The sequence below is a fragment of the Vombatus ursinus genome, unplaced genomic scaffold (genome assembly GCF_900497805.2).
Source record: "Vombatus ursinus unplaced genomic scaffold, bare-nosed wombat genome assembly UNPS02000546.1, whole genome shotgun sequence".
NCBI lineage: Eukaryota > Metazoa > Chordata > Mammalia > Diprotodontia > Vombatidae > Vombatus > Vombatus ursinus.
This window is the reverse complement of record NW_020940324.1, coordinates 559,647-587,377: the sequence shown is the minus strand read 5'-3', so window position 1 is coordinate 587,377 and position 27,731 is coordinate 559,647. Positions and strand designations below refer to the sequence as shown.

Below are 27,731 nucleotides of genomic sequence, written 5' to 3'. Positions count from 1 at the left end.
TATTTAGACAGAGCTTAGCACAGTGCCTGGCACATAGTAGGTGCTATCACTTTTAAGTTCAGTATTTCATCCATGAACTGAAATCTGGCTCTTGAACTTTCTCCCATTGCTCCAAGTTCGGCCCTTTAGAATCAGACACATCTTCCTTTTTCCATGGAATATTTGAAGATGTCAATCACATCCCCCTTAAGTTTCCTCTTCTGTAGGAAAAAGATGACCAATTCCTTGTACTGACTGCGATCTGACATGTCTTTGGTCTCACTGTTCTAGTCAGACCCCTCAGGACATGTTCCAGTTTGTCCAATATCCCTTCTAAAACATGGGCGCAATCTGAACACAGTATTGGTCTTGAGTCTCACCAATGTCCAGATTGGGGGGATTATCCCTTCCTTCCTTCTAGACACTAGACAGAGTGAAAGCAGCTGCATCTCTATGAGGATAAGAAGGGTTCAGGCTTCAGTTGGAAGCATGAGTCAAATCTTGCTGTTTTGTAAAAGATCGTAAAACTTATCTGGCTGTTCCTGAAGAAAGAAGGCATGGAACAAAGTGGACTGACTACTCCCTGAAAAGTTAGGGAAAAAGAAGGTATGGTCAAATGTTGAACAAGTTAGAATCTAGGAATGTCAGTGCTGGAAGGGTCCTCAGGTATTTATCTAAGTTCAACTTCCTTATTTTACAAAGGAGGAAACTGAGACAGAGAGAATTAACTTGCCTAAAGCTATACAGAGATTCAGTGTTCTGCAGAGATGAGATTAGAACCCCAAGTCTCCCCATTTTCAATCTAGGACACCTTCCACTACATTATAATACCTCCTCGAATATGAGTCGACACTCCTTTCTCAGTTTCCACAACTGCCGAAGAGAGAAAAGGATGTGTGAGCAAGTCAGTCTTTAGAAGCTCAGCGACGGTCACCTGGCTAAGCTTCATCAATTTCACCCACCAGCTGTCTTACCAATGATAACTCTCACTCAGGTCTTCTCAGCCTTCAAAGACCTGGGAAACCCCAACCCACAAATTCTCTTCTGTCTTCTTCTCAATGGATTATGGCTCTCAACCCTCCATCAATCTGGGGCTTTTGGTGGTAAATTTGTTCCCAGGGTTTCTGCCATCCAAGCACTTGACTAGACACGTTTTGCTGTAGGAGAGGCAGGTCTGTGGTGTAGTGTGGAGACAGGGAAATATTAGTCTACCAAATCCACTCTGTTCAGCTTAAGCAGAACTAGACGACTGGGGAGGGACTGCCTGCATGCAAACAGGCTCCTTGACTCCTGTCAGGGTAGAGACACCCAGGGAAGGCAGAAGGGCCCCATCAGAAGAGATGGCCTGATGGGCCCGAGACAAACACACACAACACGACCAGGCTTGACAAGGAGCTGGCGTCTAAGGAAAACTCCAAAGCATCTGCTTCTCGTTTTGAAGTAGCTGTATTTTTAAATAGCTTTCAAGATACACATTTCTTTCTTTCTTTAAAAACAAAACAAAACAAAACAAAACAAAAAAATCTGTAAGAGCAACTGACCACTAGGGCAGTTTCTTTTTGCTGGTCCTTGTTGTGGTCCCAGTCCCAGTGCTCGACATAATTCTGAGCTCATCCGAGCAGTGAGGCAGGAGAGTAGGGGCAAAGGGGAAGGGATGACTGGGGAACGGGAGACATGTCAGGGAGAAGAGGTTGCGAGGAGGTTGAATGCCAGACCCAAATGGGTTTTTGGCTTTGTTCCTGGGAGCCAGGCATGGTGGAGGCTGGGGAATGACAGCCTCTTGGGCTGGCAGCCGACAACTGGGCTACACTTGCCCTAGGAGTCTTACCCTGTTTTCCACAAATCATGCATCACCTCTTGTTGAGCTAAAATGTCCATTTATTTAATAGCAGTAATAATTTAAAATTATAAAAACCCTTTCCGTTGTTGAGCATTAGAGGGCGAGGTTATAAAGACAGACAGGATGATGGGGGAGAGGACAGCTGAAGGGGGAGTGGACAGTTCGCATGTTGGATGGCAATACAGCCACACTCCACCGGCCTTCCCACCTGGGAGCATTGTCTATGTTCCCTCCGAGGGGTTACAAAGGTTAGCAGGGCTGTTGGGGAGAAAGGGGAAAATGAAAAGTATCTCAAATCCACACCATAGAGATGGCCTAGCCACATCCATCCTTCATTTCAAACAACCTGGTACCTGCTAGGATCCAGACTGATGAAACACAGTTAATGTGACCTGGGGGCTTTGCAAGCCAGCGCAGTGGTAGCCATCAATTGGCAGGAGAGACAAAGCTTCCCTGGAATCGGCAGATGAGTTGGGGACTGGCGGGTAGAGAGGGGGGAAAGGTCTAAAGGCCTTTGGTGCTTCCAAAGCTTGTTTAAAAAAAAAAAAAAAAGAACAAAGAAAAGAAAAAGGAAAGAAAAAAAAAAAAGGTGGTCTTGGGGTCTCTCCAGCCCCCTCCCCCTCCCCCCCCACTCTGTCTCCTGGGTTCAGTGGGGGGTGGGGGAAGATTAGCTGCTCCCTCTGACCAGGAAGCAGATGGGCAATGGACAAGGCAGGGTTGGGGGCAAAGGGGAAAGAGGGAAGGAGGTCGGGGGTGGTTGGCTGGACTGGCTGGTGGTGAGATTCACGAGTTGTTTGTTGAGTTTTCGTTACTTGGCGAACTGGAGGAGGAGGAGGAAGAGGAGGAAGAAAAATTCATTCCTGTCAGTCCCGGGGGATTTGTGGCAGTGTTCTGTCCACTTAAGCTTTTCCGACACACTGGGCAGGTATCATGCTTTGAGAAGTGGAGAGTGGGAAAGAGAAAAAAAGAATTAGAGCTCATATCTGAATGCAAGTGAGTCTTTAGGATGCCGAAGATTCTTCATGTAGAGGGTTACCAACTTACCTGTTCCAGCCAGGGAACTATGCAGCCGTCGTGGAATAAGTGATTGCAAGGTAACTGTCGGACATTCTCACCCAGCGTATAGTCATCTTTGCATACGGGACATTCTAACCCTGAACCTGAAAGCACCAAGGAGGAGACATAGCATGGAGACCTCAGACTCCCGGGGTTAAAAACAAAACAAAACACCCCAATCCCCCAAAACTTCCTCGCTGGCTTCCCAGTTTTATTGTTCTATAGGGTGGTTCAACACCACCATTTTAAACTCCCAGACAACCGGCGGAGGTGTTGATTTTGAAATAAAAGCTCCCTCAATCTATCTCCAAAATCACCACCACTGACTTCCTCTATGTAAACTAAGTCAAGCCAATGAAGACTTTTGAGGAGCCCCAGGAAGCTGCCAATGACAGAACGTAAGGGCTGGAAGGAACCTTAGAGATCCAACCCTCTTGAAAAGGGTCCAACCCTTGTAGGAGAAGTAGGCTCAGAAGGAGAAAAGCAGCTGAGGACTAAGACAAGTCTCCCAATTCCAAGCCCCACGTTCTTCCAATCCAGTAGGCTGACTCTCCCACAGACATCTGTCCTGAAAATCTTGGGAGCAAATAAAAGGGATGTTATAGGAATGTTCTATTAGGAAGGGTCTATTGTATTTGGGTATCTCAAAATACAACTAGATATTACATCTCAGTCAGTGAGGTGTTAACCTTGCTTTACCAGAGAGCACAGGGAAAAGGGCAACATACTCCACGTCAAGGGAGACAGAAGAACCACACACAACTGACTAAAAATGGCCTCCTCCAGCTTCTGGCCCCAGTGAACTAACCCCGACACTGTCACGGTTGAAAACCGAGCTCCAGACCAAAGGATCACACACCATAGTGTGTGAGACTCCAGACTCTCAGTACAACTGAATTTTACAGGTGAGAAAACGTGAGTACAAAAAGGGGAGTGGACCTCACCCAAGGCCACACACAGTCAAGCGTGAGCCTCAGCCAGGTCTGACCCGTGCTCTCAGGGCTGAGGCTGCAGTACCTACCTACGTGTTCCTCTGTGACTTGTATGGTGGGAAGGGCTTGTATTTTCTCTTTGTCTGCTGGTGGGGGACCGGTGTTTTCAAACTGATTAAGGAGCTGAAAGACAAGAGGCGAGAGTGCCGAGATCCCTGGTCTGGGGCATAGCTTCTTTTGCCAGAAGAAATCAGTTCACTGAGCTCAGTGTGTCTGGGGTCTTGCTTTTGGCCATGGACAGTAACTGAGGCAATCCTGCCACCTGAATCCCAGGGAAGGCCTCTTCCTGGGCCCTTCTGGAGTCAGTTTGGGCTCTGAAAAGCAAGGACAGATTGCCTGCCAAAGCCCTACAATCTGCCATGTCTCCTTTGCCCAAGTTGTTGGGAAAGCCTGCCTAGCAAAACAAAACACTATTCTGTTCACGCTCAGGGGAGTGCGCTTCCACGATCAGCTGGACAGGGCTGAGCTGACTCTTCCAATTCAGTTTGGGATGCATCTGCTGCTCATCTCACCCACTGAAACTGGCCCCTGCCCAGCCTCTAGTTACCCAGGGTGTCATAAAGAAGAGGAGGGCCACCATCTGCCCTTCCAAATGAAAAGAAGTTGTGAGAGACCCTGGGGCTACTTCTCAGGAGCCAGGGTAGTTTTGCAAGGAGAATTCCAAAGGGTTCAGGTCATTTGTTTTCAAACAGAACTTTTCCTAAAGGAAGAGCTACCAAAGATAAGAGGGACCATGAGGGAACACAGCAGTATCTGAACAATCACTTTCCTTCCACAGAAGGAACAGGAAAGGATTTCAGTTTGGGGGATGAAGAAGGAAGTTCAGTGTGGGGATCTCTGCCTGTCCTAAGATCCCATAGCTGTAGAAGGCTCCTGGGTATTTGGCCTCCACGCCCCAAAGAAAGCCCAGAGCCATAAGCCAGTGAGAAGCTTGGCCAACTCAGTGTGCCCCCCCACTGCCTCCCACAGTGGGTAGACAAGCCACAGGGTTTGAGACTGCCTTTTACCTGTGTAATGATCGCATCCAGGCCATTCGCACCCCACGCATAGTCCATTGGATTCGAATGCAAAACACCCCTTGAGAACAGAGAGAAAAGATTGAAAGTTAAAATGGATTTGAGGGAGAGAAGAAGAGAGGCGCAGCCACCAACAGCTCATATTTGATACTTCTTGACTCACCAAGGGCCCAATCCCAGGTTTGGTATTGTTGCAGGTGCAATAATTCCATTGACCAACTGCTGAATAATCCTAAAAGAAAAAAAACAGCAAAGGAAAAATCAGATTAAAAAGAGAAGGCAGCCAAAAGAGCCTTTCTCAAAGGCTGAACATTTGAAACCAAGAGGAAAGGCAATGTGGTATGATGGAAAGAACACTGGTTTTGGAATCAACACCTGGATTCAAGTCCTGGGTCTGAAATTTACCAGCCATATGATCCTGGCCAGATCACTTCCTCTCTCTGGGCCTCAGTTTCTTCAATGGCAAAATAGGAAAATTAACACTTGCCCTGATTACCTCTGAGGGCTGTAGGCTCAAATGTCATCACAAATGTAAAGTGTTTTTGAAAACTGGAAAGTGCTATAGAAGTATAAACTATTATTACTGTACACCCCAAAGGTGGGACACTATACGAACTGTTGGGAATCACTGCAAATTTTTGCCTGAGCACCGATTCTCACCCTTCTAACGTTGGGACGCCTTCATGCCTGCCTGCAGCGCGCCGTGCAGTAAGGCGGGCCCGTGGCTGCCGTGCGCCATAGCGGTGGCGGGACTGGTGTTCTCTCTCCCGCCTGTTCTCCGAGTCTCTGGCATCCTCAGACTGCACCCCAGAGCCGAATGTGGGAAATTCAAAGCTGTCATCAAAAATCCCAAAGGCAAACTGGCCATAGCCCTGTGGCAAGGTGAATAAATGCTGATCCACATTCTACAGAGGGGGAGAGAAGGTTAGGTGAGAGGAGCCTGGTGGGGTAGCGATCATTTTAACAATAAATTAAACCCAACAAACATGTTTTAAGTGCCTGTAATATATAAAGCACTGTGTTTTGACACAGGAAGATGACTGAATCTTAAGAGCTGAAAAGGATTTGGAAGCTCCCCTAATCCAAAGCCTGAAAGGGATGATCCTCCATCTTCTGGATAGGTGATCATCACTGGTTTCTAATCAACCATTTCCAGGCACAGGGCACGAGCTGTTTCCAGAAGGCAGGTCCCCCACATCACTGACAGATAGTGTTCATCTTTGGAAATCTGCCTCCTGGTGGTTTTGCAGGTTCTACTTCTGGGACCTGAGACCATGCAGAACAAGCCTAATTCCTCTTCCTCATGAGGATCCTGCCCTCAGATATTTGAAGACAGTCATCATGCCCTCCTAAACCTTCAATTAAGCCTAATCTAGGTCCAGTCCACAGAGCTCTAAATACCCGTGGCTCCCTTGCATGCATGGCCCTCCCTTCCGGGCTCAGACCTGACAGAGAGGATGACTCCTAAGTAGTTTGGAGGGTAAAAACAGACCAATGGACTACCCTAAGGCAACTCTGTGGGCAGGAACACAAAGACACAATCTAAGAAGGCCTGCTTGTCCGACTGCTGGTGTACAGCAAGGGGCTTGGAAATTGTGCCAGATCAAACCTGTGAAGTCTATGCTCCATTCCCACTTTTGCAAAACCACCTTTGACCTGGCTGCTGACCTTACTCCAACTGCACTCATGCTGACCCCTTCATTCTAGGCAAACAGGGCAAATGCACTGATGCCTAAGGATGCCTAACACATCTCTACCTCCAACTCTGCTCCCGTGAATCCCTGCTTCACCCAGCTCTCTCTGCATCCCCATCTCCTCCTCCACCTCTCCTACAAAGTCTTCTCTACCCCACTCTAAGCCCATCTCATTCTTTAGGGCCCAGTTCAACCATGATCTCCTCTTTGGAGCTCTTCCAGAATCTCACTGGACATTACACCTATTACACACAGTATTTGCCTTTGTGTCTATGTTCTATCTCCCCAAGTAAATTATGAGTCCCTCGAGAATAGGGACTACGAATTATCCTTTTGTGTTTTCCCCAGCACCTATACAAAGTAGGTGTCCAACTATATCTGTTGATAGTGGCAATATGGAGGTGGCCATAGTTAAAAGGGTCCTATGGCCTTGAAATAACAATAACAGCTCACATTTCTATAGCACTTTATGGTTATAAAGCACTTCATAATCCACTCATGCTCAGAGAAAGGAAGTGACTTGCTCAAGGTCTCACACTTAGGTAAGTAGCAGAGCTGGGACTAAAATCCAGGTCTCTCCTGACTCCAAATCAAAGGTTCTTTCCACTATACTGAGCTGTCTCTCCCTGAGACAGAGAGGAGTAGATAAGAGGACAAAGACAAATCAGGGCTGAGGTTCGAATTCCAAGTCATTAAAACCACTAAACATCAAACGTTGCCCAAGGTATCACACACGGGCCTGAAATGTTCCAATAATGGCCTAAGAGGTTAAATATGGCAAGAGATTCTTCTTGCGGAAGAATCTTGGTCCTGATAGAAATATTTAAAAAAACAAAAACAAAAACAAAAAAAAGATATATTTTGAAAGATGCATGGATTTAGATGTCACTTAGCCAAACTCTGATATAAGACACAGAGATCCATTCTCAGAGGATGATGCCTAGGGAAAATACAGGTGCTGGCTCTGAGTGGGTGACTTTGGATGACCGGACACTTCTCTTCCCTCAGGGGAGGAAGTGTTATGTGTTGTGTGTGTACACACATGTATGCATGTCCATGTACATGCATATGTCCGTGTGTGCACGCATATGCTGGCCAACTTGTCAGAAGGAAGCTGGGGGGAATGGGGAGGGAGGGGAGAAAAGGCGGTGTCAGTTTCCTACTTACCTCAAACGGTTGTCTGTTCTGATCCGTGGGAGCTGTAGCAGAGCTGGAACTATTTTCAGTATTTCTGAGGAGAATGATATCACATGTTAGAAGGGATTATGAAAATACCAAGTCAGGGCAAATTGAAACTCTCCTTCTTCCCCTCCCTTCCCTGCATCTGCAGCAGGAGCTGTGGGATGATGGGAATCATACCCAATACTAGCCCCACGCAAACATCTACCACTTTGAACACTACAGCTCTTTTCTTCTTCGGCCTGGACACAATTATTTTGGCCTTTTTAGTATGCTTTCTTATTTTTCCATGGTCTTTCCCCTCATTTTTGTTCAATTCTTTGTTGTCTGTGTATTTACGTAATTAAATTTTATAGAATCAGAACTGAGATGGACCCGAGGGCATCCAGTCCACCTCACCCATCAGCACAAGTCTCTCCATAATGCCCCTAACAAGGTCATCCAGACTCTGCCTGAACATAAACAGTGATGGAGAAATCACTCCCTCACAAAAAGGTCTATTTAGTTAAAAGTCAGCTCTGAATGCTGGGAAGTTATTACATGGAGCTGAAAGTGCCTCCTAATTATTTTCCCCAATGATACCAGTTCTCCCCTTTCCTGCCTCCCCCCACCTCAGGCAGAAATCTGCTCTCTCTTTTATATGACAGTCCTTTGGCTAAGTGAAGAAGCAATCATGTTTTTCCACATCATAAACTTAAGGTAAGGTCATTTCAATAAAAAATGAATGGTCACTCTCATGAGCAATGCTATTTCTAACTATGTCAAGTGTTAGGTCCACTTAAAAGAAGAGTGCCTTGCACCCAATTAAGTCAGTCCTAGGAAAAGGTTGAAAAACATTTAGTGCTTAAACCCCACCCCCACCCCCTGCCAAAAGGCCAAGGAAAGCCTGCTCCGTTGTTGGCAGGCATCCATTTTTAATCTAAGGTGACTAACAGTTATATCATCTACCAGCTATACGTAGACAACCAATTTTACCCACATTAGCACTTTTTACGTCCCTGCTCTTCTTGAAGGGGACCAAAAAGAAAGCAAGGCCAAGTTCAGAGAGGTGTGCGGCAACGTGTGTGTCTGTCTCACTTCTGTCTGCTAACTCCCCCTGATTTATTTCTGAAGGGCAGCGTGTTACTTTTAGCTATTTAGTCCAATCTACTCACTGCCAAATGAGTAAATTCAGGCTAAGAAAGTGAAAGCGATTTGCACAAGGTCATACAACAAGGTAATGGCAGAGCTGAGCCATGCGCCCTGGACCTGACTCCCAGGCTAATGCTGTCTCCACTACCAACGTCACTATGGCGTGCTAAGGAAAGGTCAGGCTCTGCCTGGCTGCAGGGCACTGCTGCCCCATCAGTACCACTTCCTTGGACTCCTAACAGGTGCAGAGGGTTCTAATGTCAGGCCACAGTTCTGGTGGAGTGGTGCAGCATTGGCAAAAAGCCTCTTCCAAGGGGGAAGGGAGCTCAGACTTGAGGTGAGCTTTTTATATACTTTTCTATACATAGCACAAAGTGCACCCATTTCTCGTGATGACAGCTACACCTGGACTTAAATGGACACTTCAGGAATAACTTATGTTACTTTTTGGTGTACTGGCTGAAGTTGCTTCATTAAGAAAGAAACTCAAAAGGGAAATCTGACCAAGTCTATCTTGAAGAACAAGATCTTCCAGGGGTGGGGTAGGGAAGGGAAGCAATAAGTTTTATACTATTGTACTCTTACTGTTTCTAATGTGGATACCAACAGTATGCCCTTATCATCCTCAAGTCAAACACATCACACAGTCTCAAAGCCCAAAGGGACCTGAGGAGTCATCTGATTCAACTCGATCTCCAAGGCAGAATTCCCTTTAGAGCACACCTAGGAAGTGGCCATTTAGTCTCAGTCTAAATACAGCCAGGCCCACCCTGGGGGCTGGGGAGATCTGGTTCCTCCTTCCAGAGAGGACCCTTTTCCTTGTCGGATAGCTGTATTTATTAGAAAAATCTGACCCTCACTTACTTCTTTCCTCTGGAACCAGTCAAGGGAAAGGAATTCTACTCCCTCTACCCCATGAATCTTAATGTTTTACAGAATGATTCTTCACACTAAAAAAAAAAAAGGTCCTCTGGAATTTATAGGCATATACAAAGTTCTGGAATTAAAGAAGCTATTGGTTTCGTGAATCCAGAACTTTCTGGGCCCTCTTCAGAACTTGATGAGAGACTAACTGGTCAGCTTTGGCTTCCAGGGACAGAGGAAAGAGTCTTTTAGCAATCCCTGAAACAGGGATACTTGCTCTTCCCTGGGAAAGGCCATGAAAGAAAACCACAAAACTGGGAACTTCGACAGAGGGGAGGACAATGACCTGGTCTCTTCCGGAAGCTCTTCAATAAAACCAGACTCACACCTTGGGCAGATATAATCCTGGAGAAGAAGAGAGACACAGAAAGGTGAATGGCAAAGATAATTAGTGGACTTTCAATGGAATTCAGTCAACTTGAGCTGCTGGTTTTTTCCCCCTCCTCCGTGCTGATGGAGGACATGGCAATCAGTTATGACAGGCAGGTGGGAATGCCCAGTGTGAGTGGCATTCAGCAAAGCCAGAGGGCCCACCCCGGTAGTCTGAAGAGGTCAAAGCCACTGCATCTGAGCACCCAGTCAGTTCAACCCATACATGAAAGGAATTCCCACAAAATGTACCCAGCAAATGACCACTTAGTCTTTGCCTGAAGATCTCCAAGGAGGTGGATACCACAGCAGCCCATTCTGTTTCTGGACAGCTCTGCTACCAAGTTTTCCCCCATTTCCTCACATTAGTCCCAGTTCTTCCTTGGGGACCAAACAGAACAAGTCTGATTTTTCCTCCACACAATAGTCCTTCAGTACTCTCAGGGAGCATTTTGTCCAGGCTAGAGTGCCCAGCTTCTTCACCTGATCCTCATATGACCTAGACGGAAGGCTGACATTCTGGCCGGCCTCCTCTGGACATTCTCTCTGCAGCTTTTCAAGGTCCTTTTGGATCCTTAGCTGACAATTCACTGGAGTGACTTCTTCCAGGATAGCACGTGAAGTTACTGTACCTTCCTGAGCTGTGAGTCAGAACATTCGGGTTCAAGTTCTGTGCACTGTGTGACCCTGGGCAAGTAATTCAAACCTCTCTGTGCCTCAGTTTCCTTATTCATAAAACAGTGAAAATTAGCTGCTGTCCTGCTGTCTTCATGGTGTGTTGTAGGGATTAAATGAGATGATGGTTCTAAAAACACTGTGTTAAGTATGAGTGCTACAGAAATAGAGCCTGTAAGATCTACTCAATTCAAACCCTAATGAGTTCAATAAATAAGAGGCAGGGTTTTTTCATGTTTTGCTAATCCCCTCCCCCTTTTTTTATTAAAAAAAAAAAATCTTTGTTTTATGGAATGGCCCTCTGGGAGGGGGAAAGATACAGCAGGAAAGGTCTTTTAGAAACAACCACAATAAATATTTTAAAAAATAAGTGAGAGGCAGCATGGCATAGTACATAAAGAGCCAGCCCTGAAATCAAGAAGAGTGAGGTTTCACAGAAGAAGTTGAATAAATGCTGGATTAAGAGAGGGAAAATAACACCGACCTACTCAGGGGGTCCAAGGATTTCATCTGACAGAGAAGCAAACTCAGGCTTAGGGACATTACAGGAGCCTCTTAAAGTCCTATAAGCTAAGAAAGATGCAGAAGCCCAATCAGTGCTCCTGATTGTCAAATAATGTGAAGTGTGTTGTAAACTCTAAAGGCACATAAGGGTCACTCACTAAATGTTTACTGAATAAAATACTAAGTAAATACTTGTTAAAGACGATTAAAAAAAAATCACCATTAAGAACCTCATCAAATCCATCCACTTGGACATGCACACAACCCCCAGGTTTAGGGCCTATATCTGAGACACAGTGGGACCTCAAAACCACTTAATGGCACAGTGTACCCAAGAAGACTATAAATACAGATAAAATGCCAGTCGTCAGCAGCAGAAGGAATTTTCCACACCACTGAAATCAAAAGTTTTGACAGTTTTACCAACTGCCCTTCCCCCAAGGGAACTCAGTATTTTTTTTGTTGTTGTTGTTTTCTTCTGCTTTTTAGTGAGGCAATCGGGATTAAGCGACTTGCCCAGGGTCACACAACTAGTAAATGTCAAGTGTCTGAGGCTGTATTTGAACTCAGGTCCTCCTGACTCTAAGGCCGGACATCTATCCACTACCCCACCTAGCTGCCCCATGGGAGCTTTTTTTGATCCAAGAAAACCAAGCAAAACAAAAAAACTAGACATAAAACCCTGTCCATAACTAGTTTATAAACCCAGGGACCAAGGCTAGCCCAGGAAAAGTGCAGCTAAGGCTTCTTCTTCCTTCCAATGCAGCAAGCACCAAGGGGAGCTTCTCAATGGAGAGAATGATGGACCTGAAATCCAAAGAACAAGCTCCCATATTTACTAGCTGTGTGACATTGGGTAAATCATTTACTTTCCTCAACTGTATAAATGGGGCCTACCTAGCTTCTTTTACAAGACTGTCCAAGGACCAAATGAAAAAATGGATGTAAAGCATTTTAGTACCTCAAAGAATTCTATTAACATAAGCTATTACTTATTTTTAGGAGCCTGAGAAAAAACAAACACAAAGAATTTTACAACCCATAATCATACAATTTCCTTGTGCCAAGTTTTAAGCTTGGAGCGTTTTCCATGAGCTCAAGCACTCTATGTCAGTTGTTGGGAATCCCATGCAGTGGCCCTTCTAGTCCACACACTTTGCTGTAGCAAAGGAAATGTTAGCAGAAGTCCTGGTCCTTCAAATTTCGACTGGGTAAAGACCTGACCATTGCATTAAAGGATCAAAATACTTTCAAAATACACATGCACAATTTTGGCAGTTCTAATGCTCAGTCTCCAAAGTCAAAGGGTTTGCACAATAGGACTCTGATGGTAGCCAGACCAGATAAGGCCTTCAAACAATTTAGAGTAAGTCTTTCTGCCCTATACTCCTTGGAATTACTCTAAGATATATATACCCCAGCAAAAACCTGAAATGTGCACCAGACTGAATTCTGATTGAGAAAGCCAATAAGAAACTACAAGAAGTGAATTCTTGCACCCCAGAAATGCACAAAAAGTCAATTAGAACCAATAGGAAAGGAGGTCACCAGCAAAGCCAGTGCACCAGCAAAAGCTAACAAGCCCAGACTCCCAGTAAGGCCAAAGGGCCAGAGAAACATGTAGCCTACAGGACTCTTGAATGCAGGTAGCAAAAGTGGAAAACTCCCCCCCAAAAAACCCTGGGAGGTCAGAGAGACCCAGGGTGGGATCCTTGGAAGCCCTAGGAACAGCAGAGATCAGAGAAACACTTCAGTACTCAGACTGGGACAGCTCTGACTACGAAGTCTCTAACACTCAGTCCTAAAAGGGTCTTGAAAAGCCAACACTGAATATGAGAGATCCAGGAGCCCTGAACCCTGGGAGGTTGAAGTCAGTACAAGAACCCAGGACAAAACCAAGCACGGCCACAGCAAAAGTGCAATTGGGGGGGGGAGGGCGGCTAGTCCTAGCACAAAGCCTCAATTCTGGAACTAAAGCTAGAGAGAGTAAATCAAAGAAGCATACACCATTATTGTTGATTTAGACATCCCCCCCCCCCCAAAGGAAGTTAACCATAAAAACTACAAGCAATGACTCAAAGGAAAAAAATGGATTTTCTACAAGGACTACATGAAAACCTAGAAGAAATGAAGCAAGCAATAAAAAAAATGAAATAAAAGCTCTGGAAAAATATTAGGAAGGAGAATAAAGAGCTTGGAACAGAAAATTATTATTTTTTTTTTTGAGAGGCAATTGTGGTTAAGTGACTTGCCTAGGGTCACACAGCTAGTGAATGTGTCTGAGGCTTGATTTGAACTCAGGTTCTCCTGACTCCAGGGCCGGTACTCTATAGCTGGGCACCACCCAGCTGCCCCCAGAACAGAAAATTCTTGCGCAAGTTATATACTCCCTAAAACCCGAACAGACTACATATAAGTCGCTGATTCTATGAGAAAGTAAAAAATATTAAAACTCAAAAGACTGAAAAAATATTGCAAGAAAATATAAGATATTTGATATAAAAAAAACTGGGGAAAACAGGTAAGGAATGATAATTTAAAAATTATTGTATTCCCTGAAAAATGATTAAAAAATCCTAGAGATATTTTAAGAAATTATAAATGAAAAAGTGCCTAGAATTATGAGACTAAAGGGCAAAGTGAAGATCAAGTCCAAAATCCAGAGTTCCCACATAAAAAAACAAACAAACAAAACTGCAAACACCCAGAAAGAAACCAGTTTAAGTACCAAAGGAACCAGTCAAGATCATATAAGACCTGGCAGCTTCTACTTTAAAGAAGAGATCTTGGAATATAATATTCCAAAAGGCAACAGAAATAGGCTTACAAGCAAGAATAACTTAACCTGTAAAGCTGAATAGTCCTAAGGACCTTTAATGGAAGAGAGAACTTTCAAGCATTTCTGATGAAAAGAGCAGAGCTGTGTAGGAACTTTGGAATACAAAACACAAGCCAAGAGAAACCCAGAAAAGTAAATTTATTTGAGAAACTGGAAAAGGCTGCATGATGCAAACTATATGATACAATGTTAACATCCTAACAAAGGGAGAATAAATAAGAGTACCTTTTGAACCTTAATGTCTTTCAGAGGAATTGAGGGAATTAAATAAGAAAAACAGAGGGTGGATTGGTTCTGTTCTGACCACTTTAAAAGGCAAAAGAGAAGGAAAGTAAAAGGAATATATGACACACATGTGACCACACCCTGGAATTCATTATTCACACTAATGAGGAGCTCTCCGATGTGAAAAGAAGGAAGCCGGTGGAACTTGTGCAAGTCCCAAGAAAAGGAGGCAAAGAGGAAGAGGTGGGGGGGGTATGCATCAGAGGAACGCCATTTTTAGCTGAAACATAACATAAAGGGTTAAATACACATGGGGGGCTGAATTCTGTATAGAAATGCATCCAACTCAGCAGAGTGAAGTGAGATGAACCAAAAAAAAAAAAACACCAATGTATACAAGGCCAAAAACATTGTAAAGAAAAACTGTGAAAGACTGAAGAACTCTGATCAGTGCAACCCACCAATGTTTCCAGAGACACAGGAAAAGGCATGTTATCCACCTCCTGATAAAGGCACAGGGACATACATTTCTGGACTAGGCTACTGTCTATATTTGTTTTGTGGTTGGAATTGTTACAAGATTTTTTTTTTCTTTTTTTCTCTCGACTTTTAATTGGGAGTGGGGTGGGATTCGATAGAGAAAGGGAAGAAATAGTGATGCAAAAAAAAAAGGGGCCATTAAAAGAAAGAAGCTGAGAAGAAAGTAGAGAGAAGCAGGACAATTTTGAAAATAATGTGACATTTATTATGAACTTTTAAAAAGCAAGCAGAATAAAATGTAGATTCACAGTTTTACATGGAATCTCTTTGTATTCTGTTGTATATATGGAAACACTATCTTTTTGATGTTTAAATTCAGAATAAATTAAATTTTAAATTACTATTAAGGAGTCCCAATTTTCCAACTTTTGTGCACCTGAGCCTACAGCTCCCATAACTGCAAATGGGTTCCTCTTTAGAGATAAGAATGCCTTGCTGAACCTCTGGAAGAGTGGACAACAAATGCCATTTCCTGTGACCTTAGAGGATGAACCCCTAACATAGTCAAGATAAGAGAAAAGACAACCAGGTTCAGACTCTTTCAGCCTAGTGAGGGGAAAAAAAGAAGCAGGCTGTGGTGAGGCCAGGTGGAAAGACCCTCCCAGTCCCTGAGGCTATCTTTCACTCCTCACCCATCCCCACCTATATCCAACAAAAGTGCCAAATCCTGTGGGTTAGACCTTTGGTAACATCTCCAGTATATGGTCCCTTCTCTCCTCTGACACTTCAATGACCCTGGTCCAGAGCCTCATCACCTCAAGTCTGGACTATTTGTTTGGTCTCACTACCTCCAATCTCTCCTCACTATAGTCCATCCTCCACTCAACTATTAAAGTAACCTTTCGAGAGTGTAGATCTGACCATGGTAACCCTCTCCCCTACTTAATAAAATCCAGGGATATGGCATGGCCTCCAGGATCAAATGTAAGTCTCCTAGCATACTCTCGAAATCGAGTAACAACAGGCCTCCGTCGCTATTCCTTGCACAAGAACCTCCGTCTCCTGACTCTGGGCATTTCCACTGGCTGTCCACCATCGCTGGAATTTTCTCCTACTCGTTTCTTCCCCAGCTTGCTTCAAGTCCTAGCTAAAATCCCACACTCCACAAAAAGCCTTTCTGATCCCCCTTAATGCTAATGTTTTCTCTCTATTGATTGTCTACAATCTATCTTTTATGTAGCTTCTTATACATAACTGTTTTTATGGGCTCACCCATAAGACCGTGTGCTCCTTGGAGAGTAGGAACTGTTCTGTGCCTTTCTTTGTATCCCTAGCACTTAATACAGTGCCTGGAACAGGGCCGGCACTTAAAGCTTGCTGACTTGACAAGCCTTGGTAAGAAGCTGGCATTCCTTCCTGAATGTTTCTTCAACATGGCTTCAATTGCCACCTCTGACACAAACTGTCTGTGGGACTTGAGACAAATCACTTGACCCTCAGTGTTGCAAGCAACCCTCTAAGACTGTCGACTGGAACCATGGTGCTGGCCTGTGCTGACAGCAGGAATTGCCTCATCCAAAAGTTCCCTATGTCAATGAACTCATGGGTCTAGTGGTCTCTGTCCCAACCTGTACCATAATGAAATGGGCAGAGGACTTGTGTCAGATGACCTGGGTTTGGATCCTGCATCTAAATTTACTGTCTATATGCAAGATATTGGGCAAATCAACCCCTTTCTCTGAGTGTTTCCTCTTCCATAAAATGAAGAGGTTGGGCTAAATGAGCTCTAAATTCCTGTTCAGTTCTTAGGAATTAGTTTTAGGAATTTAGAATCCTATTATTCCATAAAAGTAAAAATCCTATCATTCTATGGAAGCACTTTCCTTTGGCTTCAGGCAAGATCCTTTCTAGAAAGTCTGGGAGAACAAGATTTGCCAGTCTGTGGCAGGTGCCATGTCTCCACAGGGAAACACTCCCGAGCCTGTGCCAATGAAAAGGTGGCACAGCACGCAAGGCAGTCTAATTTTCACCAGAGTTCTTAAAAGGTGCTGGTCCCTGCCAGCCGCCTAACTCAGAGAGCTGGAGATCTTGGAAGGCTTCAGTTACAGGCAAGCTGATGCTCTGGGAAGAGACCCTGACTTGCTGGAAACATGCTTATTCAGCTTTACCAAAAGTGCCCCCGTCAAACACTGTGAGCAGGGCCTGGCACTGAGGAACCAATACTAACCTGTGGCTGGGCTCCAGGCCTGCTCTGTACTCCCACCGCCACTGACCTAGCCTTACCAGGGCCCACTGGGACTCAGCTGGAATCTACACCTCAGGCGTCTCCTTTCTCCACCCACTCTTCACAAACCTGTTCACATAATACTCCTACAGCACAGGTAGGAATGACCAGGTCACTCCCCTGCTCAATAAAATTTATTAAGCACCTACTGTGTGCCAGGCACAGCGATGAGTGCTAGGCATACAAGGAGGCAAAAGATAGTCCCTGCCCTCAAGGAGCTTCTGCTTTAATCTTGCTGACTCCTTAATTCCTTCAGAATAAAATACAGACAGATGAGTCTGGCCTTAAGGCTCCTCTTCACCACCTGGCTCTAACTCAACTTTTCAACCTTATTTTGCATTACTCCATATTCCAGCCAAACTGAGTTACTTACTGTTCCCCATGCTTAATACTGCATTTTGGGGTTCTAAGCATTAGCCATAAGCTGCTGCCCACATATAGAATTCACTCCCTTTATCAGAAGCTTTCTCTGACCCTCCTAGCTAAGCAATTTCCTCTCTCCCTCAATACATTTTCCTAAGGTTGATCTGAACCTCTCCTTTACTACTGTCACTCCCATGCCTTTCTTTTGGGTTGCCATAAGGAGTCCACTCAACTCGCTGGAGGCCGTTCTCTATAATCTTTTCACAAAGAGAGGACACCAACACTCAAGCTGTCCTCCAGCCATCCCTGGTCCTCCCTATGTGACCTGTCCACCTTCTTTTTCAATGATATATTTTCCTGATAACAATCTTTATTCTAGTATCTAATTCAATATCTTACAGAGCCTTATGTAGTGTAGGGGAGGAGCTACTGGAGCTGGAAGGAACCTGAGACCACCTAAGTCAGCCTAAGCAGAAGACCTGGTTCAAATGCCAATAACCTCCACTCATTAAATGTGAATTACTGTATCAGTGTGACCTTGGACAAATCTCTTACTCTGCTCTGAAACTGAGCTCTAAGGACTCTTCCTCCTTGAAAATCCATATATACATCTCTATAACTGGGTTTTAGTCATGGTTTTGGCATTAGTTAAATAAGAAGGAATTACTCAAGTTTTTCTTCAAGGGAGTAGGAGGATTGGATGGAAATTGCAAAGACATCATGGTACATGTGGTGGAATTAATGTTACAATCAGATCTGGGTTTAAACCCAATCCTGCTACTTCACCTGTGTGACTTTGGCCAAGTCACTTTACCTCTACACACCTGTTTCCTCATCTGTAAAATGAGGGGGATGGACTAGATTACCTATGGATTCTTTCCAACTGTAAACATATGATTCTATAATCTGTAAAGTGAGGCAACTACCAACTTCACAGAGATGATAAAAGAATCAAATAAGAAAAAAGAGGTAAAACACAATATAAATGAACTACTGTATCTGACTTTATCCTCAAAAGCATCCTGAGGTAGATCAGAGTGAGCTGTGTTACAGACAGGAAAGCAGAGGTCCACAGACAGAAAGTGGTTGTCGGACCCAAACTACATGTAGTCCTTGGCTCTGACAGGTCATATAATAGTGAGCACTTTCTACAGTGCTTTACTGTCTGTGATATATGCTGTCTCATTTGGTGCTCAGGTCAGCCCTGTGAGGGAGGTGCTATCATTGTCCCCATGTGTCCAAACAGAAACCTTGTTTTACGAATGACAAATATGAGGTTCAGATAAGAGACTCCTGACTCCAATCTCCAACTGAACATCTTGACCTGGATGTCCTTATAGTCACCTTAAACTCAGCGTGTTCAGAACTGAACTCATTATCCTTCCCCTCTGTAGAGGGCTCCACCATCCTCTCAGTCACCCAGACTCACAACCTAGGTATCATCACCAACTCCTCACTATCGCTCATCCCCCACCGCCAAATGGTTACCAAGTCTCGTCAATAAACTCCAGTGGTTCTCTATCACCTATAGGATCAAATATAAAATACTCTGTTTAGCATTCAAAGCCCTTCATACCCTAGTCTGTTTCTACCTTTCCAGTTTTCTTACACTTTACTCACTCCCACATATACTGTGATCCAGTGACATTGGCCTTCTCACTGTTCCTTGCACAAGACATTCTGTCTTCTGACTCGAGGCATTTTCAGCTGTCCCCCCGCCTGGAATTCTCTCCCTTCTCATCTGTCTCCTGACTTCCCTGCCTTCCTTCAAGTCCCAGCTAAAATCCCATCTTCTATAAGAAGCCTCTGCATTAACTTCTTAATACTAGTCCCCTCCCTTTGTTGACTGCATCCAACTTATCTTATATATATATCTCGTTTGCACATAGTCATTAGCTTACTGTTTCCCCCATTAGACACAGAGCTCCTTGACAGCAGGGACTGATTTGCCTTTCTTTTTATTCCCAGCGCTTAGCATAGTGCTTAGCACACAGTAGGTGCTTAATAAATCTTCATTGACTAACTTGCCTAAAGCCACAAAAATAGGAAGAAGTAACAAATCCAGGGCTAGAACTGAGATCTGAACCCAAGGGCCAGGCTCAGGCTCATTTTATTACATCACAAGGCCTGATTCTCTAGTGATGAGGAACAAAGGAATGCATACCATCTTGAGAACTGTAGCTTTTGCAGCCTCAACCACATTCTCTATGGCCTCTTGAAAGGGTGCTCACTATACACGGCCAAACCCCATAGAAAATCCCACATACCTCTATTAGTAGCCTTTGGGAGGAGGGGGGAAAATCACCTATCCTCTTTACACAAGTTTGCCCAGAGGCTCACTACTAGATGACAAATTTGGGGTCCAGCAGCCTTCCATTAAATTCACCAGAAAGAACCACTGTGTGTGACACACACACACCATCCACAAGGGAGAGACTCCTGTGGATAACACTCAGAAATTTACAACAGAAAGGCACCTTCAGGATCACCCAGTCCAAAGCTCTTCTTGATAAGGACACTAAAACTCCAGTGAGCGAAGTGATTTGCCCCACTCCAGGTAACAGTGATGAGCAGAGCAATGCTAATGGCTTGAAACCGAGGTGCTCTGACTACAAAGTCACAAAGTCGGTAGTCTTTGTGTAATATGCTGCCTCCTTTAGCAAGTGACAGTACAGCCTCCATTTAAAGGTCTCTGGTGACGGGGAGCTCATTCTCTGCTGAGGCAGCCCGTTCAGCTTTTGGACAGTTCTCACTGTTATATGAGTTTTTCCTTACACAGAACCAAAACTGGCCTCTCCAAAACATCCCCATACCGGGGATTTAACCTGCTCAAAGTACCTTCCAATACACTCTCTGATTTCAGTTTCACAAGCACCCTGAGTCCAGCGAGGAAGTTACTATCATCTCTACTGGACAGAAGAGAAAATGGAGACCCAAAGAGTTTCAATAACTTGCCACAGGTCACATGTCTAACATTCATCCTAACTTTAGAGCTGGGAAGAATCCCATAGCCTACACGGTCCACACCCCTCATTTTACAGAGGAAGAGCTAAGCCCCAACGAGGTTCAGAGACTTGCCCCAGGTCAGGCTGGCAATAATAATGAGCAGCCCTGAGTACTCAATCCCAGGCTCTCTAGTTCTAAGCTCTTTCTACTCCATTGTCACCATGCAGCCATGGCAATTTCCACCCATTTCTAGTCCCCTGATGGAGAACTTCATTAGCTCCTCCTCAGTTGACTCACGACAAACCCAGACTGCCTACACAGGAGCAAAATGGCCCACACAGGAATGAAAGCTCCCCTGCTCGGATGAAGAGTGGGATCTAGTCAGAGTAACCGAGGTACTCCTGGCCTGGGGGAAGACAGGTAGTCCCAGTCCCCTCCTTCTCCCCAGAAAAGATAATGTCCAGGACTCTTTCTATAATACCGGGTTGAGTTTTTCTGACAATAAAGGTAAATGATGAGGAAGAACATCGAAAAACTTAAAAGTTTTTCCTTAAATACAAGGGATTATTTGTGCAGAAAACTGAAGGACAAGTAACATCTGATGGACAAGGGATCTCCAAATATAAAAGCCATAAAAATGTCAGCTGAGTCAAAACCCCTTCTCTACTGACCATGGTGGCCTGAACTATGTAAGATTAAATACATACTCATGCTCAAAGGGGCTCTCTTTTGGGTATTCCTTAATTCATGGAATGAATGTATTCTAGTCAGTTCCTCACAGGACCTCCATTTAATGTACCTCTTTCCTTTACAATTTTTAACAGCTCCAGGTATGAGGAAAGACATTGAGGAAGAGAGGGAAAAAAGACTGCTGAGCCAAATTCTATGACAAAGAACTCTAAATTTCCCAGGTCTTGACATTTTTGGCAAATTCATCAATCAGTCAGTTCACATGTATTTATTAAGTGTCTAATGTGTGCCAAGTACTAGTCTAAGAGGGCAGACAACATGCAAAAAACTATGTACAAACAAGATGTAGGGAGGATAAACTAGAGATAATCACAGAAGTATTAGCCTTACCGAAATCAGGTGGGATTTTCACTTGGAATGAAGGATGCTAGGAGAGGGACGAAGAGGGAGAGAATTCCAGGCCTAGGAGGGAGATGGGGATTTGTGATGCGATGGGATTGTTTTGTCATTGAGTCGTTTTTCAGTTATGTCTGACTCTCCATGACCCCATCTGGGATTGTCTTAGCAAAGATACTGGAGTAGTTTTCCAATTCCTTCTCCAGCTCATTTTACAGAGGAGGAAACTGAGGCAAACAGGGTGAAGTGACTTGCCCAGGGTCACACAGCTAGCAAGTGTCTTGAGGCCAGATCTGAACTCAGGAAGAGGAGTCTTCCTGACTCTAGGAACGACAGGCACTATCCACTTTGACACCTAGCTGCTCATGTAATGGGATTGGTATTTGCTTTATGGAAAGAATACCTTACTAACAGAATGATAACAGACCAACCCAGTTTTGAAATTCAACTTGAAAATTTACATTAACCTTCCTCCCATTAATGTTGGTTTAGTGGAAAGAGGACTAAAGTTGGAATCAGGAGACTTGATTCAAATCCTGCTACTTCCTACCTGCATGACTTTGACTAAAGACTAAAGAACCCTGTCTTTTTCTTTTCTTTTTTTTTTTTTAGGAAATTGGGGTTAAATGACTTGCCCAGGGTCACACAGCTAGTAAGTGTCAAGTATTTGGCCTGAGGCTGGATTTGAACTCAGGTCCTCCTGACTTCAGGACCGGTGCTCTATCCACTACGCCACCTAGCTGCCCCAGAACCCTGTCTTAATACTACTTTCAGCTTCTAACTGGTCTCCTTAATAATAAAAGCTAATATTTTATACAGTGATTCAAGGTTTGCAAAGTGCTTTATATCTTACTCGGATCTTCACAATAATCCTGTGAGAAAGGTACTGTTAGTCCCATTTTACAGATGAGGAAACTGAGGATCAGATAGGTTAAATGATTTGCCCAGGATCATACAGGTAGTGTGTATCTGAGGGGGATTCAAACCTAGGTATTCCTGGTTCCATGTCCAATCCCTCTATCTACTATAGCAAGCTGCCCTCCTTTCATGCAGCCTCTGCTTTCCAACACATCCTCCAAATTGACAATCCTAAAATAGCCCACAGGTCCATGCAGGTCCCTTGGCAGATCAAGAAAAGTCTCAGTGGCCCCCTACTGCCTCTGCGCTGAAACATCAGTTCATCCTGTCTGGCTTCCCCTTCACTTGGCAGGCTGATGCCTCCTCCAGACATCCTCGACATTCCAGCCAGATTGGCATGACCTGAAGGCTCTAGACCTCTAAGGCTTGGGACCTTTAGTTTCTTTAAAAGCAAAGATCAGCTCAGTTGCCTCTTTCGATGGGAGGCCTGACACCTCCCCCCGCCCCACAGTGGTGAGCACTCTGGTATCCACCAAGGCCTCGAAATGACTCTGTGTTTAAGTGGTCTCCATTTTATCCCAAACCCTACCAACGAATGGGAAGCACACCAAGAAAGTTTCCCCTTCCATCCCTCCTCACTAGTTAATCCCCCTAAGGCTGAACCTTGATCACATTCCTCTTCTCCTTAAGCATCTTCAATGGCTGCTTGCTATACTACCCACCACCTTCCACAATCTGTTCTCAGTCTTCTACTTTTATCTTCTATTACTGCTTAACTTCATGATTCAAACCAATTAGTGCCCTCTAATTCTCCAAAAATGCCCTGAACTTCTTCAGATCTACACTTATGTTGACATTTCCCTTTGCCTGCCCTCTCTCCCCTTTGAATCTGACCTTCAAGGCCTAGCTCCAATACCATCACCTCCACGAAGCCTTTCCGAAGTTCCCAAACTAGAAGTGAATCCTATGTCAAAGTCCACTACTTGTCTAACATAGCAAGTACCCAATAAATATGCTAGTTCTACAAGACCTGCATGAATAACTCAAGGTAACCCATGCCCTGAAGGTCTCAGGTACATGTATATATGACATGTTGATGGGGATAATAGGTAGATATCAAAGTCTTTTTAAATCCAATTCCTTTTATTAGGATGTAAAACTTCATTTATTTCAACTCTCATGGTTGCAACTTTGCAACCTATTCAACTATAAAAAACAGACACAGTTGGCATCAACACAAGAATCAACTTGGCAAAAACAACAACAACAAATTGCAGACTAGCAGAATCAGAGATATTCCTAAGGATTTTAAGGACTTAAATTTTACACTGATCAACCTAATTTCTTAAGCTAGAAACTTTTTTTTTTAAAAAAAACCAGACTAAGTATTACACAGCCATCATATAATCATTCCACAGAATTATTATTCCTTTAACCACATTCCGAAAAGAAACATGGACTGAAATATCCCTATTTTAGAGGCAGGATTTTTCCCTAGGTGAGGTTGTTGGGATCTGGGACATTCCTTGGAAGAGAGGTGATAACCAGCAGGCCACGCATCCTCTGAACAAAACAGAAGTCATTATCACATCACCTCCTCCTCCCTGAGCCCCAATCCATCTCTCTTCCTAACTTCCCTATTTTTGTCAAGGACATCACTTTCCTTCCCATTAGTCTTCTCCCTCATCCCTCTGTCTCCACCTCACAAGACCACCATCACCTCTTAAGTGAACTACTGCAAAAGCCTCTGGTCTCTCCCTTATTCAATCCAGCCTTCACAGAGCTGTCAAATTTATAGACCCAAAGTACAGGTCTGATCATGTCACTTGAAAAAGAAGTATCAGTGGGCCCCCCCCACCTTAAAGGTAAAACACAAAATATTCTGCATTTCACTTAAGTCCTTCAGAATCTGGCTCTAACCAATAATGAAACATGTTACCCACCTTTCAAAGAGGTGAGGGACTCAAGACGCAGGTAAGACATAACTTTTGGCCATGGCCAATTCAAGGATTTGTTTTGCTTGACAATGCATACTTGTTACAAGGGTTTTTGGGTCTCCCCCCTTTTTTCAATTGAAGGGAAGTGACAGGAGTCAATCAGTAAATATTCAAAAGGCTTACTATGTGCCGAGAACTGTATTAAGTACTGGGAAACGCAAAACATAGTGTTCCCAAGGAGAAATATACTAAATAAAAAACAAAGCTTAGAATGGAGGCACAAGCCATGAACATGTTCCTTCAAAGCATGATGGTTATAACCACTGAATGATGTTTTAGTAACTATTAATTTCCCATTTCTGAGATGCTATTCCCCTTTTTTCTTTTTGATGCCGAGGAATTCTACTGGCATCTTTGCAACAATTTTCCACAGTCTATTGGGGAAAACGATACGCAAACAACTATGCACATAAAGAATTGGGAATAATCTCAGATGGAAGATAAGTAAGACTGGGAAGGCTTTTTGCAGATGGTGAGACTTTAGAAAGGGAAGCCATGAGGCAGAAATGAGGAAGGAGAGAGAGATGTTATGTTTGAGGAATAAATAAGCAAGAAGGCCAGGGTCACTGGATCAGAGTACAACTAGGGAAGTAAGGGACAGAAAGACGGGAAAGATAAGGAGCCAGGCTATAAAGGGTTTTTGTTCATTCACTGAAAAAAAAATTCAATGAAATTTTAAAAAATCTGACTCCAATCTATCTTTCTAGACTATTCTCACATTATTCCTCGTAACACACTGAATTCTAGCCAGGTTGGCCTCATGGCTGTTCTCCCTGGAGGTCCTTTCATCTTCTCCCTCAGTGCTTTTACACAAGTCTGCCTGGACTTCTCTTCTAGCCTCAGCTCTGCCTCCTGGACCTCCTTAGCTCCTCTCTAAGTGCCACCTTCTAGGCCTTCCCCAATCTCATCAGTACTGTCCTCTTCTACCCCTAAAATGACTTTTTATTTACTTTGTACATAATTCATATTCACTTATTCACACTCGTTAATAATAGCTAATATTATGGTTTTTAATAATATGGCTTTTTCATTTGCAAAAGCATGTTATTTTATTTTTACAACAACCCTATGATACCTACTATTAATATCTCTATTCCGGAGATGAGAAAAATGATTCAGAGAGAGGTTAAGTCATTTGCTCAGGGTCAGAGATAGCAAGGGACTGAGGCAAGATTTGAACTCAGGGTTTCCTGACTTCCAATCCAAGGCTTTAGCCACTATAACAGAGTGCCTTTTACTGTAAATAGAACATAAGTTCCTTGAGGGCAGGTGCTGTTTCACGTTTTGGTCTTTGTATTCCCAAGTGCCTAGCCTTTCGTGTAATGGAAAGGAAAGTGATGTCCTTGACAAAAATAGAGAAGTTAGGAAGAGAGATGGATTGGGGCTCAGGGAGGAGGGGGTGACAAAAGATAAAAACAAAGAAATAAGCAAATTTGCACTTCAACCTCAGACACTGCTGAAGGGAAAGAGTATAGGAAACGAAATACTCCCCTCCTTTTAGAGCTCAGGCATAAATAGGCAACACACTGGTGAATAAGCCTGCAATTCTGTTTCTCATCTATCTTTCCAAGCCTTTTACTGGTCCTCTTCCCAAAGAAATCAGTCTTATGTGTATGGATCAGCGATGACACCAAGGCTGATACCCAAATAGAGGGGCTTCTTCTCTACCCTTATGCCCCGAGAAACACAACCACCCACTGTGAGGGAGTTCCCCCAAGCCTAAGTTCTGATAGGTCTCTGGAGAAATACTAGAAAACTGTAACACATTCATTTCAAAGAAGTTAAGCAATTATTCACACCCTTGACTCTCCCAACTTCAAATTTTTAAAAGCCAGAGCACTCAGGAAGGGAAGCCCCAGCCTGGGGGAAAAAAAAAAGGAATGGGGGGGAGCGATAAATCTTGAGGGACCGATTTGCTGGAGGCCTGGAAGGTGGGAAGGGCTTCTCAGAGAAGCAAAATGTCTCTGGATGGCGAGGCCTCACACCTGCTTCCCTAAGCATTTCTGGGGGCTGATTCATCTCGCGTCTCTTACTCCCCTGCAGATAAAAGACCCGCTCCCGTGGCCCGGAGAGGGGTAGGTCTTGAGATGGAGTGAGAAGCCCCTTTAAGCCGCCCTCCCACCGTTTCCAGACCAGACTGGAGGCAAGGGCTGCCCAAGGTGCCCACTCTGTTCAGTTCTTGGCCATCCCCACTCCTCTTCCACTCTTACTCTTTCCAGAGGACCTGAGGGAAGAATGGAGGAGGAGATGGAGAAGGTCTAGGAGTGAGGGGTGGCTAGAAGAGAGCAAAAGAGCAGGCTGGGGAGGGGGGCCCAAGAGAAAGAGAAAGGATGGGCCTCGGATGATGGAGCGAAAGCAGGGGAGTGGGCAGGCCTGGCGAGGGGTAGGAGGGATGAGAAAGGGCAGGTCCGGGGGGAGGGAAGACCAGTGGGGGAGGGGAAGGCAGCGCGGGAGCGTGGGAGGGCAGCCCCGGGCAGGAAGCCGGCAGGCCAGGGAAGTGCTAGGCCCGGGCAGGGAGGAGGGGGCACGTGGGAGGGAGCGGGGTTAGGAGGGGGGCAGGAGGGAGGGTGGAGTGGGAAGGGACGGAGCAGGAGGTGGCAGGCCGGGGTGGGGGTACGTGGGAGGGGACGGGCTTGAGGATGGAGGGAGCAGACCGGAGGGTGGCGTGGAAAGGGGCAGGTCTGGAGTGGGGGAGAGAAAGCAGGCCGGGAAGAGGAGGTGAATGGGAAAGGCCTGCGGAGGGCAGAGGACTCGGGCCTATTAGGCCCCGACCCGAGGGATGAGGGGTGGTAGCCTGGTCCCCGGTGCTGGTCCTAGTCCCCGACCCCTGAGCTCACCGGCAGCCGCGGGGAGATCTCGGCGGAACAGCAGTGGCAGAAGTACCGTCCGGGTTGCGGCGAAGCCTCCGCCATTTCCCTTCCCCCCCACCCCTCCCCCCCGGAACCCCAGCGCGCACGCGCAGCGCCCTCGCGCCCGCCCGGTCTCACGTACGCACGCACGCTCGCACTCACGCTTTACTCGAGATTGCTCGCACGCACGCACTCGCTTTACTTGCCCTTCCTCCCTACGCACGCACGCACGCGCACACACGCGTAGAAGGAGCTCGAATAGGCGGTGCCGCCGAGGCGTTGAGCAAGTAGCCAGGAACAAGGCTGCTGACTCGCTTATGGCAGCCGGAAAGGACCAAGAAACATGGAAGGGAGGTTCCACGCGCCTGCGCGCCCGAGTCCCTTACAGGAGCCGGTAGACAAACGTGTGCGTCCCCTGGCGGAAGACCTTGGGAAAAGCTCAAGA

General features: G+C 45.0%; 1 protein-coding gene across 1 annotated transcript; it reads right to left on the bottom strand.

Moving 5' to 3' along the window:
* Positions 1–1,409: 1,409 nt before the first annotated feature.
* RNF126 (ring finger protein 126) lies at positions 1,410–27,361 on the bottom strand. The gene is made up of 9 exons (XM_027859018.1): positions 27,275–27,361; positions 10,098–10,156; positions 7,745–7,808; positions 5,544–5,788; positions 5,047–5,115; positions 4,875–4,944; positions 3,897–3,990; positions 2,864–2,979; positions 1,410–2,752 (listed from the first exon to the last, which is right to left on the bottom strand). Exons 1-9 carry the CDS (start codon positions 27,347–27,349, stop codon positions 2,603–2,605), a joined length of 942 nt encoding a protein of 313 aa, XP_027714819.1. The 5' UTR covers positions 27,350–27,361; the 3' UTR covers positions 1,410–2,602.
* Positions 27,362–27,731: the final 370 nt, after the last annotated feature.

What these genes read in the sequence shown, in the direction of transcription:
- RNF126 (XM_027859018.1), bottom strand. Translation starts at nt 27,349, where the DNA reads ATGGCGGAGGCTTCGCCGCAACCCGGACGGTACTTCTGCCACTGCTGT. An exon ending in AGATCTCCCCGCGGCTGCCG is followed by an intron (nt 10,157 to 27,274) that starts GTGAGCTCAGGG and finishes CTTCTTCTCCAG; the next exon opens with GATTATATCTGCCCAAGGTG. An exon ending in TAGTTCCCTGGCTGGAACAG is followed by an intron (nt 2,753 to 2,863) that starts GTAAGTTGGTAA and finishes CACTTCTCAAAG; the next exon opens with CATGATACCTGCCCAGTGTG.